Here is a 12,488-nt window from a genome sequence, read left to right as displayed (position 1 = left end):
TTTCAAATCAGATGTGCATTCTGAATAATATCGAATTCTGACCCTTCTGGTCCAGAGTCTGAATCAATAACTTAGAGAAAACAATAATAATGTATATGGGATCCCAAAACTCACCTCATTTCGATGTCTTTAGCAACTTGAAGTACGTATCCTAAATCAGTCTGTAAGAAAAACACTGAGTTAGAGATTATAACAATCAAGGGAAAGATGTTCATGATTAAATAGGTATATCAATGATAATAGAGTAGAAAGGTGTGGAACGAAGCGACTTAAGTGATGTGAGCGACATCTGTGTTCCAAATGTGTAACTAAGAATCCAAAACTGGTTGAAATATTAATTTGAGTACCATTTGCAGTAACATATGATATTTGTAAAATTTCAGATGGCCATTTTGATCAAAGAGGTTTTGTATGTTTTGATTCTCATACGGCTTATTGTTTATTTAGCTCCTTCCAGTAGCTGATTATTAAATTTTTTTAGTCTAATTTCTTGGTGAAAACCTCAAAATCTTGTTCGAAAATTATTGTTTGGTGAAGATCTGTGGTTCAAATAAAATGTATATTTCCTAATTATGCTTCATACCTTACTAAGAAAAATGGAAATCTAAGTATCAACATGTGAATCGGTCATTTATTGATTTTTATTTTCAGTGCTCCGAAATGGATACAATTTTCAGGGCGTAAAAGCAAACACTATTGATTACATCATGTGCGGTAAACATTTTACTGCAAGTCAATTGGGAACTGTTCATCCACGTAAATTTTTGTATGCACAAAGCACCCCTTGCATGAAGGGCCCATTTTGGGGAAATAATGATCTTCATACGACCATTCAATGATTCTAAACTGATGCTACTCCTTCTTTATATTCAGAAATGCAAAGGTTTTATTGATTTTGTTTTGGTAATCCAGAATCCAGTGACTGTCAAATCGTTATGTGGACAGTCAAAGTTTTATGAAACCTGTTGTGAGTGTTTTATTCACTCATTAATCAATTTGTATATTGTGTCAAAAAGAGACCATATCATAAAGGAATCATAAGAAAAGCATGAAAAAAATACTGACGGGCTAACATACAGGTCTTGTTTAATCCCGAAAGGTTTTTTTGAATTGTGTAAATAATATGTAGAAAACGTGAATGTGTATGCTATGATACAAAACCACTTATTGCACATAAATAATACCTTTGACGTATAACAGATCACCATATACTTTTATCTGCTATTCACAGCTCTATTTCTTGTACATAATTTTAAATTTTTGTTAATTTTTATAAATTGCAAATAAAAATATAGCACATCGGACAGCGTATTTCATTGATGTCAATTGATTCCAAGCAATGTTCAGATGAAAACAAATAGCTTGATCACAAAGAAAACCATACTTTTGTTTTTTCGCTCAGGATGTTTGTTTTCTTTCAATACCACAAATAGAATTCGAATTTTGCGCCCTTCAAGTATAAAACAGAAAACTGTTATCAAACGGTTTTTCTGTATTGAGAGTACGTTTTAAGCGCCATCTCATTGTCAAATGTGGCAAACACAGTCCAAAATGTAGTCGGCTTTTAGTACTAGAGATCTGAGGGCGTTTTCTATCTTCCTATTCCAAAATCTTTGTAATCATATATTTAGTGATATATCAAAGAATAGGCTAGATGGGCTTTATGTAGTTTCAGTTTATTCCTCTTCGTAGATACGTAAAATTCAATGACCCATGATATCAAGATGGAAATTCATTCGAATGTAAAAGACAAGATAATTTCCTCACATTTGTTCGTCTACTAAACTATTCGTTTAAACTTTGGACTGAAAAGACAGCTGAGCTCTGAATGCATATACATACATCTAAAACGACCTTATCAAGCCTTCATAGTATTGTCATTCACGTACACCTGAGATCAGTACAATGGTATGGGAGACATTGGCATTGTATTGTGCAGAAGAGGAACGAAAAGCATATTGTAGTTGAACTGTATCAACTCGGCTCTAAATGATGTGCATCATAAAGGGGAAAATTTAATTTCCATATTCTCAGTTGAATTATTCATGAAGAACATGTTATGAAACAGGGAATAGTCTCGAACAAAAATAGGAGAAAGTAAGTGGGATTATTTGTCATAAGCAGTACTCGTTGATTCTGAGTGGAATGTGATCTTATTTTTCCACACCCTATGATATCTGCTGTATAGTGATACGAGGATATATTGAAAAATTCTTAGCCTACTATAGAACCAAACAAAATTTCAATGTCAAAAGATTTTATTACTCAAAAATTCTCCACTTAATTGGATACATTTATTACAGCGAACCTGCAACGTCTCTAGACCTTTCAAAAAAAAATGTTTCTCCTTGCTCTGCAAACCAGATCTCTACAGCTTTTATTACCTCCTCGTTGGAAGAAAATGTACGACCTTTCAAACTTTTTTTCAGTTGAGGAAACCTCTGTTGAAGTTTGCAGTCCAATTTTTCACGGTCGCATACGAAGGACATTGATCACCAAGGGTATTAAGCATATCTTCGTAAATCTGCTTACCTCTCAACCCTTCTAAATACAGGTACTTGATGATGGCTCTATACGAAAATTTTTCGATTTTCACAATTTCGGTGGACATCTTCTTTCTTTTAATTTAGTTCGTAACTCTGGTTTACTTTTTTGACCTCAAACTTCACACTGACACTTTTAATGAGTTATTGTTCATTGCTATGGTAACGCAATATTTTTTTATGCATGGAGTTGGTCTAGGCTAACTAGATATCAATACATCCTCATATTTCGGTTACTTCAGAATATATTCAAGTATTTCATATAATACAGTAATAATATGGCTGAGTATTTCATATTTCCAGCTGTCTTTCCACAGTGTGTGAAAAAGCTGAGCTAATTCTAATGCAATTGCAGTTGAAACATTCCTCGAATAATATTCATTCGCTTCAGAAACATCGATCTGTAAACGCTTTCCAGTTTTCAAACGTTAGTTCCAGACTACCTGAGAAAAGTGTAAAACTTCGGGTAAACATAAAACGAACTGAAAATACTTCAAGTGAATGGATGGCATGTTTTCCATCCATATATTTCGAGAGAAATTTATGTGTTACATGAGGGAAAATAACAGAGGTACCCTCAGGAAGGTTCAATTTATGTTTACACATGAAAATGACGTGGTATACGTTTTCTCAAGTACGTGAGTGACAATTATGTGGAGTTTAGGCCCTTTCGTTCTGAATTTGTAATGCTTGTGCGGATCTTCCTGAAATGTTGGGATGAATGCCATTTAATTCGGTTATTCGGTAGGTAAAAAGTTCTTTGATGGCGTAGTAGCTTTTGGAGTCCTCAGTTTAACGAACATTCAATGTTGTTCTTTTTAATTTTACATATCTTTATTTCTGAGTTTGGTCAAAAAACCAATTTGATAAAATGGCCTATCCGAAATCATATTTTACTATACAAGGTGAGTCTTTGACTCGTACGAATATTGTGAGTCAAAGACTTACCCTGTATTTACATGAAGTGTCAATACTACTTTCTTACGAAACCCCAAAGAAATTGTAAAGGTTTATTTTCAATTCTATTTACCAAGTGTTTTCTTTATTGAATCAGAATTTCGAGATATGCATATAATTGATGTTGATAATCATTTTGCTTCCTTATTCAGGTTATTAAAAAAATGTTTTCGAAAGAATTACAATTAAAGAAGTATGCATTGAGAAAAATTTTTTTCAATTTTGAAACGGAAAACGATGATAACCTTCCACGTAAACTCATTGTTTAGAACATGCAAGGAAGTTTTTTATTATAAATTTCCATAGATGGAACTTCGTTATCTTCCTGGAAACATACCTAATGGGATTTTTATGTACCTATTTTTGAATTAGATATTCTTATTTACTTACGATAAAATTAATTTATACCCATTAAATTGAAAGAAAACTGTAATCAGTACATCAAAGCTAAATGATTCCTATCAATATAAGGAAGGTAGGCATCATTATGTGATATAAGAACACTCAATTTGTAACCTTCATGAAAATAGGCATGATGCGTGTTCTTTTACATTTCATTTTACGAGTACAAAAAATTAGTATGGACTCGATTAAACCATGTTAACCTATCGAGATTTTTGTGTTTCAGAATTTAAAATATGGCAACTCCAGCAATGAATATTATAGGGGAAATTAGGGCCTCGTGAAAGCTCTCTCAGTTACTAGAGTGCATTGGAACTCTGGAGCTGTAGATAGCGCAGTGTAATGTAACACCCTTATCAAAATATAAACTCCAGTACTAAAAAGAATACATAGGTTTACTAATTGGAGGGGCTCATAATAATATTACCCTTAATACCCTAGACTAGACTGAGTAATCAAGAACAATGAGAATAAATTAACTGACTATGATGGACCTGCAAGCTGAATATGATTTATAATGATTACAATGTCGTATCATATAAGGGGATTCTGTAAACAAATTCGAAGGACTTGGGAGATGATTCCTCGATGAAAATAAGCAGGGGTAGTTCCCATAAATTTTTTTCGAAATCAATCTCCCTTCCAAAATACAGCCGAGGATACAGCCTTTGGAAGACGATGGCGAGTTGACAGTATTCAATTTTTTTCACGGGTTCAATATGATGCACTTTGTATATGTTACCCACACAATTTTTTTAGATCTCATAACTTTATTATTAGAGGTTGAGAATAACAACCACTTATGACTTTCCTTCAAAAATTGTTTTCGTGGGATAGATTTTTGAAAAATAAAATTCTCTTATGGTTCCTCATTCAATTTTGGAGAAAAAAAGTCTCTTTCAAAATTTCGATACCGTCGATACTTTTCTCGGAATAAATAAAAACTTACAAGCAGTTCTGATCACTGTTCATTCCATTTCATCGTATGTGTTCCATAGAATGACAACATCCCGCTAAAATACATGCATCAACTCCCTGCCTCATAGTCCTTCGTATACTGCTTGTAAGTTTTTATTTATTCCGAGAAAAGTATCGACTGTATCGAAATTTTGCAGGAAACTATTTTTCTTCAAAATTGAATGGGAAACCATAAGAGAATTTCATTTTTCGAAAATCTAACCCACGCAAACATTTTTCGAAGGAAAATCATGAGGAGTTGTTATTTTCAACCCCTAATAATAAAGTTATGAAATCTAAAAGAAATTGTGTGAGTAGCATCTACTAAGTGCTTCATATTACATATAGTTTTATGAGTCAGTGTTTTTTAGAACCCGTAAAAAAAAATTTTAAACTGTTAACTCGTCCTCGCCTTCCAAAGGCTGTATCTTGGAAATTGGTCGATTTCGAAAAATATTCAAAGGAACTACCCCTGCTTATTTTCATCGAGGAATCATCTCCCTAAGTCCTTCACATTTGTTCACAGACACCCTGTAGAATAGGCAACATAAGTCTTCCCAGTTAGTGAGAAAATAAACTGTTGGCAATAACAACTTCGAAGTTGATTTATCTTATACAGGGTGTAAATGAATAACTGCAAAAAATTAGAGGTGTGATTCCTTGTCAAAAATAGCTTTTGTCTTTCATATACTTTTATTTGAGCACCTTCGGCTTAGATTTAGTTCCATACGGACTACTAGTTATATACTAGGTATAGTTCTACACAACTGTATTCAATAGGGAATACTCCTTCTGACGAAAATGATGTATTTTTTATGAGATAACTTTTAAACGTCACATTTTGAAATAACCACTTCAACCGTTTCCCAAAAAAAATATTTTTAGTATTCAAAAATGAAAAATAAAATAGGCATTTGAAATTTAAAGCGTTTCGTTTCTATTACACAAGTTGGCAACATCGACTGAAATATGTCTTGGAAATAAAGGACAACAAATACATTATCTTGATGAGATAGACAAAGATGGCTGTCTATGAAGTCTGCGACGAACGAGGAAGGTCGTAAAATTTTATGGGATTTTTATGACCGGTTGCTGTTGAGGCTCGCCAGTGAGGACGCGTCTTATGAGAGCTGTAATCAACAGCTGTTATTTTATAAACAAGCCATTGTTCTTTATTTTCTAGTAGGCGCTGTTGCCAAATCGTGAACTAGAAACGAAGCGATTTAATCATATTTAAAGAATGATTTTGAATAGTTTCCGCAGTGCATTTGAAAAATTCATGAATGAAACCCATAATTATTCAGTTCAAACTTGCATATGCTGTGATAACCCAAAATGAGGAGAATTCCCCTTAAAACTCAATCTCCAAGGGAAAAAATGAGATGGATATGAAAAATTTCAATTTCACTCTCGATATTCCAGCGCGGTAAACTCATTCGGCACATAACCTGCCTGAATATGACAGATGTTTCCCAAATCAATATCCAGCCGTTGTACGCCCATGTTGGGATTTCGCGATTCTAAAACATCCGTCTCCATGAAAAATCTTCGGTCTCTGGAGATTGAAAACGGCGTTTCACGTTCTCGATATCAATATCTAACTCCGCCAAGCCGCCTATGTTTTCCTATTGCCAACATCGCGACCTGTCTTACTTGTTTTGAATGGAAATCCCCATTCAGGAACTGGTGATTTACCGTCTATAAGTTCCAGGAACGCGGGGAAGATGTGAAATTCGGTGTTCAGTTCACCTGTTTATTCATGCCGCGAACGTTCTTCGGATTTTCATCATTTGCTTTCTGATATGACCCACGTATTCTGGTTCCTGGCGTGTAGGTCAGGGTGAGGTGATAAGTCTTGTCGAAACGTGAATAAGAGCTACATGAATTCAGCATAAAAAGTGAAGCATGCCTATTTCTCATTTCATTATCAGGCAACTGTTAGTATTCTTCCACCGATATATAGCTAAAGATAAGGTAGGAAAACCAATAAAAGAATATGAAAAACCAGTAAAACTGCGAGACAATATAAACTTGGGAGAGAGAGAGAGAGAAATTTTATTTTTATTTCTGTTAGCATATTTCAATTTATCCTCTGTTCTTTTGATAGCTGCTACCCGCTTTACTCAATACTTATTCAAGATGGCAGTATACTATGAAATTCAAAATAAATTTTTTGCTTTCACAGTTAACCACACAAAAAAATGACCAATCTAATAGGCAGACAGTTAACACATGAACCAACTAGAGTATTATTATTAGGACACTATGTAAACTATGCATGTAGATCTTTTGTTCTCAACTCTACTCATTCAAGGGAACCCAAGGAGATCAATGGTGTTGATAAAACCGGCAACATCCTAAGGGACCTTGGCCGTTACTTCGTGAGTATCCAGGACAGGTTTTTGCCCAAAAGAATGGTTCTCAGGCCAGCCAGCTCTGGACACTTGCACACCATGTGTTCAGCTGTTTCTGCTTCTCATCCACAGAGCCACAAATCCCATCTGCCGTCTTTCCCATACGATCCAAATGATATTTGTACCGAAGTGCCCTGTCAGCAGTCCTACCTTCACCTGAAGCTCAGCTCGTGACAGCTTAAGCAGTTTTCTGGTGTAGATCGGTGAAATCATTACAAAGGACCAGTTTCCCCATGTGAATCGTTCTTAGGACAGCCAGCTTTGGACACTATCATACCATGTGTTCAGCTGTTTCTGCTTCTGATCCACAGAGTCTCCAAATCTCATTTGCTGACTTTCCCATTCCCCGACAGTGACTGTCAGCAGTCCCATCATTAGCCGAAGTTCATCTCGTGACAGCTTTAGCAGTTCCTGGTGTAGGTTGGTGAAATCATCACGAATTTCTTTGACTGAGAAAGTCCAAGAGTGTTTCTCCAGAGGGTTAATCTGTTGTTCAACTCCCATTGTTGGGCCGCTGCCATATATTGCAATATTCCAAGCCCACAGAAAGGCTTATGTCCAGCAGGTGTTATTATTATTATTATATGAACCGGTGTTGTTGTGGCACTATTAGCCTTTCGGGAACTGTGAAGATGTAAATTCTCATTCATAGGAACCCAAGGAGGTCGTCAATGCTGTTGATGAAACTGACAACATCCTTAGGGGCCTTTGCCGTTACCTCGTGAGTATCCAGGACCGGTTTCCCCATATGAATGGTTCTTAGGCCATCCAACTCGGGACACTTTCATACCATGTGTTCAGCTGTTTCTGCTCCTCATCCACAGAGCCAACAAATACCATCTGCTGACTTTCCCTTACGATCCAAATGATATTTGTACCGACAGTGCCCTGTCAGCAGTCCTACCATCACCCGAAGCTCAGCTCGTGACAGCTTAAGCAGTTTTTTGGTGTAGGTCAGTGAAATCATCACGAAGGACCGGTTTGCTCATGTGAATCGTTCTCAGACCAGCCAGCTCTGGATAATATCATACCATATGTTCAGCTGTTTCTGCTTTTGATCCATAGAGCCTCCAAATCTCATTTGCTGACTTTCCCATTCCCCGACAGTGCCTGTCGGCAGTCCCACCATCACCCGAAGCTTAGCTCGTGACAGCTTTAGCAGTTTCCTGGTGTAGGTCGGTGAAATCATTACGAATTTCTTTGACTTAGTAAGTCCAGGAGTGTTTCTACTGTTGTTCAACTTCCATTGCTGGACCGCCGCCTTATATTGGTATTTTCCGAGCCCAAAGAAGGGCACAGGTCTAGCAGGTGTTAACCTTGATGCTCTTTTTGCAAGTTCATCGGCTTTTTCATTTCCTTCAACACCACAATGCCCTGGTACCCATAGTAAAGTCATTTTATTGTCTCTGGTCAGTTGCTTTATGGTATTATGGCACTTCCATGTGAGCAGAGATTCCTGGGTGTGATAACAAAGACCTGCCTGTCCGTGGTGATATAGATATGCGCTCCTTTGAGATTCATTTCAAGACACATACGTAAACAGCCATTGTCTCGGTCTGTAAAATAGAGGGTTCACTACCCAGGGCTTTTAGAAATCCTCAGTTTAGGTCCATATACGCCAATGCCAGTGCCCCTTTCTGATTTGGATCCATGAGTAAACCACGTGGATTACTTTTCGTGCAGACCATTTACGAAACTTATTGCAGGAGGACGGTCAGCTACGATCGTTTCAAAGGGCGTTTCGAAATCGAAGATTATAGGCAAGATATAGGTTTTGCCACAAGAGGTTTGAGTCCAGTTGATTTGATATCCTCATATGCCCAACCGAGAACCAACTAGATTGTTCCATTTCTTGTGTCTCAGTTCTTGGTAACAATGCATAAACGCACCCTAAAAAACACCTGCTAACAGAAATAATGTCACTTGAACATTGAACTGAGCCCGTAATTCACACTGAAGAACTCATGAGGAAGCATGTCGTTCAGATAGGGTTTCAGTGAATTTTATGGGTTTTACGAATGAACAGGAAAACAGTTTTTCCTCATTGAAGAGATTATCCCAAAGTTGAAAACTCTGCCGCGAATTAGAGAGCTTTTCCGAGGCTTTTTCGAACTTGTTCAAATTGGTAGCCATACAAGTAGATATTCCATTCATTCGATCATAGAATTTGGACAACAAACCTACCTTGAAAAAGTCCCTTGAAAAGATTAAGTAAGTACGAAAGGGTAGAATATGGAGAGTAGAGAAAAGGAGAACGATCGCTGCTTTGATACCATAGATTTTTTGTACCCTAAAATATGTACCAATAGAATAGTTCATGCTATTGCCAATAGGCTCGCTGGCGATCACGAAATTTTGTTTTAAACTAGTTGAAGTTGGCTGAGTGAACTGTGTTCCTGGTGATAGATGATCAGAATAATATTATTATTTTCGATTTTTGATAATAGAACATATGACCATGGTGAAATGTTGAAGCGTGCGATAGTGTAAAAGCGTTTTGGCATCGGAAAGAAAAGGAGAAGAGATAAAAGTTCAGAGTCCATTTTTGAGAGAAAATTGGAAAAAACCTTACCTCATGAATCGACTCTGAATCAATTTGTGTGTCAAGTGCACTTTTTCGATGAAGATATCAAAAGAGATGATGGATTCATTATAAACGAAATCGAAATTGTCATCCCAAGTGAGAAGTGGACTCTTCTGAATAAGAATATCTAACCCATAAAACTACATGAACAGAAGTGGATATTCTTGAAGAATTCCGTTGGCATAACATAATTTATGGTCTTTAACAGTTCTCAGCTGAGTATTGGAAACAGAATCTACTCTAATAAGTGATAAATCTGAGATTGCTACCTTTTGTTGTCTTGATATATTCCACTCCTCACTGCGAATGTATACAATTATGAAGATTACATTAAACTAACTAACATATACTGTTTTCAATAAACAATGATGAACATATTATGTAGGTATAATTTTTTTTTGATTAGTGATTTCGTCATTTATTATGAACCAATAAAGCTGATTACTTATTCCCCTTAACAATGTGAATTGTATTTCATTGCATATAAATCAGAAAATTCATATTCATTATAGATTTGAAGAAACGTAGGTGAAAAATAATCAGAAAAAAATATGACGACAATAAAATGAAGGTTGTTCATTTCGAATTGACGCTTAAATCCGCATGCCTTATCGATCAACGTAGCGATCGCAGCGACTCCTATCCTACGTTCCCCGTTTTTGGAGACAGATTTTCAGTACGGCGATCGTTTTTCTTCTCTCTATTCTACATAGGGTAGAATCTAATTTTGATTTTAATTGTTCATCAATAAGTTTAACATATAGTTGGGGACCATTTTCGGCCCAAGGTTCTGAAATAACCGTCATTTGGATTAGGTGATGACTCTACTGTTCCTAGAAACAAGGGCGTTGAAAACCAGTTCAAAAGATGAACCATCGTAAAGTTTAGCCCTGCTAGCCTATTCAGAAATCAGCTCTTTCTTCCTAATAGTTTCAGATTTATCTTGATCAAGCATTTGACGATGGGAAAAATAAGAATTAACTCACCTCTGCAACAAGAACAACAATAAGAGTGTCGTTAGACTCTTTGGGGGACATCCCCTCGACTAGATTCTGTAAAGTGTCCATCAGGTAACACTGTTTCTCGCGCCGCACTGTCGGCACACCGAGCACCACTGATACGCCACTGCGTCCTTTCGATAGCAAATAGGCCAGCCTCAAACTAGACGGATCGTCCAGTAGATGAGGCAGAAAATGGTAGGAGGATGGCAGCCTCAACTTGATCGGGGGGTTTAGGCCAGCCGCGGCGTTCATACCCGACATGTTTTTGAGTATTTGACGTATCTCGGGCCTCAGTTCGGGCGGGGAGAGGGTGAATATGGATATGTTGTCGCCTGCGAGGGCGGACTGGTCTATGTGTTGGGTGAGCTGTTGTAGGTCCTCTTGTCTGGCTCGGTACATGGTGTCCAGGTATTGGAGTTTCACCTGGAGCTCGGCCAGACGTTGCGTCAGCATTTGCTCGGTGTTCACATCTGAAAAAACAAGTAGGTATTAGATTCTGATATACAGAGTGGTACAACGAAAACTTAATACCTCGATTTGAAATGAAAATGTGAAAAATCGCTAGGACCCCTCAATTTCTGATTAGAGGGGGAAAAACTTTTCCCAACCCTTTGATTTTGACTTAGAATGAGGGGTTTTACGATAACTAATTTTGAACATCATATCCATTACTATCTGATGCAAAAATTTCGCTTCAAAATATCCATCGCTGATGAAATAACATCGAAAATAATGAAAGGGGCAAAGTGGAATTTATCTCGACAATATTATTTGTATCCGACACATTTCAAAGACATTCTTACTTATGTTGTTAATTTATTGTACCAAAAACTTTTAATTTTTTTAATTTTTTGTTTTTGATTTAGGGGGAGTGCGGGAGACATGCTCAGGAATGATACTTGAACCACCTCAAATATTTCAACTCAAATTTCTCGTAACAAGGCACAACTAGTGGCGGCTCCATTTGGGCCGCCATCAGAACAGTTCGGGAGTGAGAGGGTTGAAGGTGATTTTGTTGTTAGGAAGTAAGAAATTGAATAATTTTTGTTTGTTACACTTTCTGAAAAGTTTAAGAGGTGCGTAGTATTATTTAGTTTTATTGCTTTCATTGATTGATATTGTTTTACAAACGATGAGCTTTTTTAATGATAGTTGTAAAAGTTTCAAGAAAACATCTGTTGAATAGACTTAAAAGAGTGCTCACTGAGCTTAGATAATGGTTTGCTTCAAAAAAAAGGAAATTGAATAATATGAATGAATATAAAATAATATACAAAGGTTCAAAAAAGTAAAAAACATCTCGGAAATAAGTGAAAGTGAAATAGAAAATATGTATTTCATATACTGATACATCTGATGATGAAAACCTTGACATAGACAATCGTTGGTCATTGGAAATTGTATTCAATGTTTTTCCTGATAAACAAACTTATAGCCAAGACTTTCTAGCCCCCTGTTCAACTCTCCCATGGGTTAGGGAGACATGAGCCACTAAAAATAGAATTGCTATGCTCAAAATGTTCATCTCACCATCACTCTACTATTATGTATCGTAAAAAATGAGTTGCTACTATTTACAGATACAACTCAAGTGGCTTCAGAGTGAAAAGGGGTTCAACTCTCCCGGACA

General features: G+C 36.5%; 1 protein-coding gene across 1 annotated transcript in view; it reads right to left on the bottom strand.

Moving 5' to 3' along the window:
* Positions 1-12,488, bottom strand: part of LOC123313104 (alpha-1,3-mannosyl-glycoprotein 4-beta-N-acetylglucosaminyltransferase B) — a 174,188-nt gene that overhangs the window by 84,961 nt on the left and 76,739 nt on the right. Inside the window, exons 2-3 of the mRNA XM_044897834.1 lie at positions 10,844-11,328; positions 115-161 (exon numbers count right to left, since the gene is read on the bottom strand). Coding sequence (XP_044753769.1) covers positions 115-161; positions 10,844-11,328 — 532 coding nt within the window. The remainder of the gene's footprint in view (positions 1-114; positions 162-10,843; positions 11,329-12,488) is intronic.

Source organism: Coccinella septempunctata, chromosome 1, assembly GCF_907165205.1.
Source record: "Coccinella septempunctata chromosome 1, icCocSept1.1, whole genome shotgun sequence".
Taxonomy (NCBI): domain Eukaryota; kingdom Metazoa; phylum Arthropoda; class Insecta; order Coleoptera; family Coccinellidae; genus Coccinella; species Coccinella septempunctata.
The sequence above is the reverse complement of the archived record's forward strand: the minus strand, read 5'-3'. Positions and strand labels throughout refer to the sequence as shown.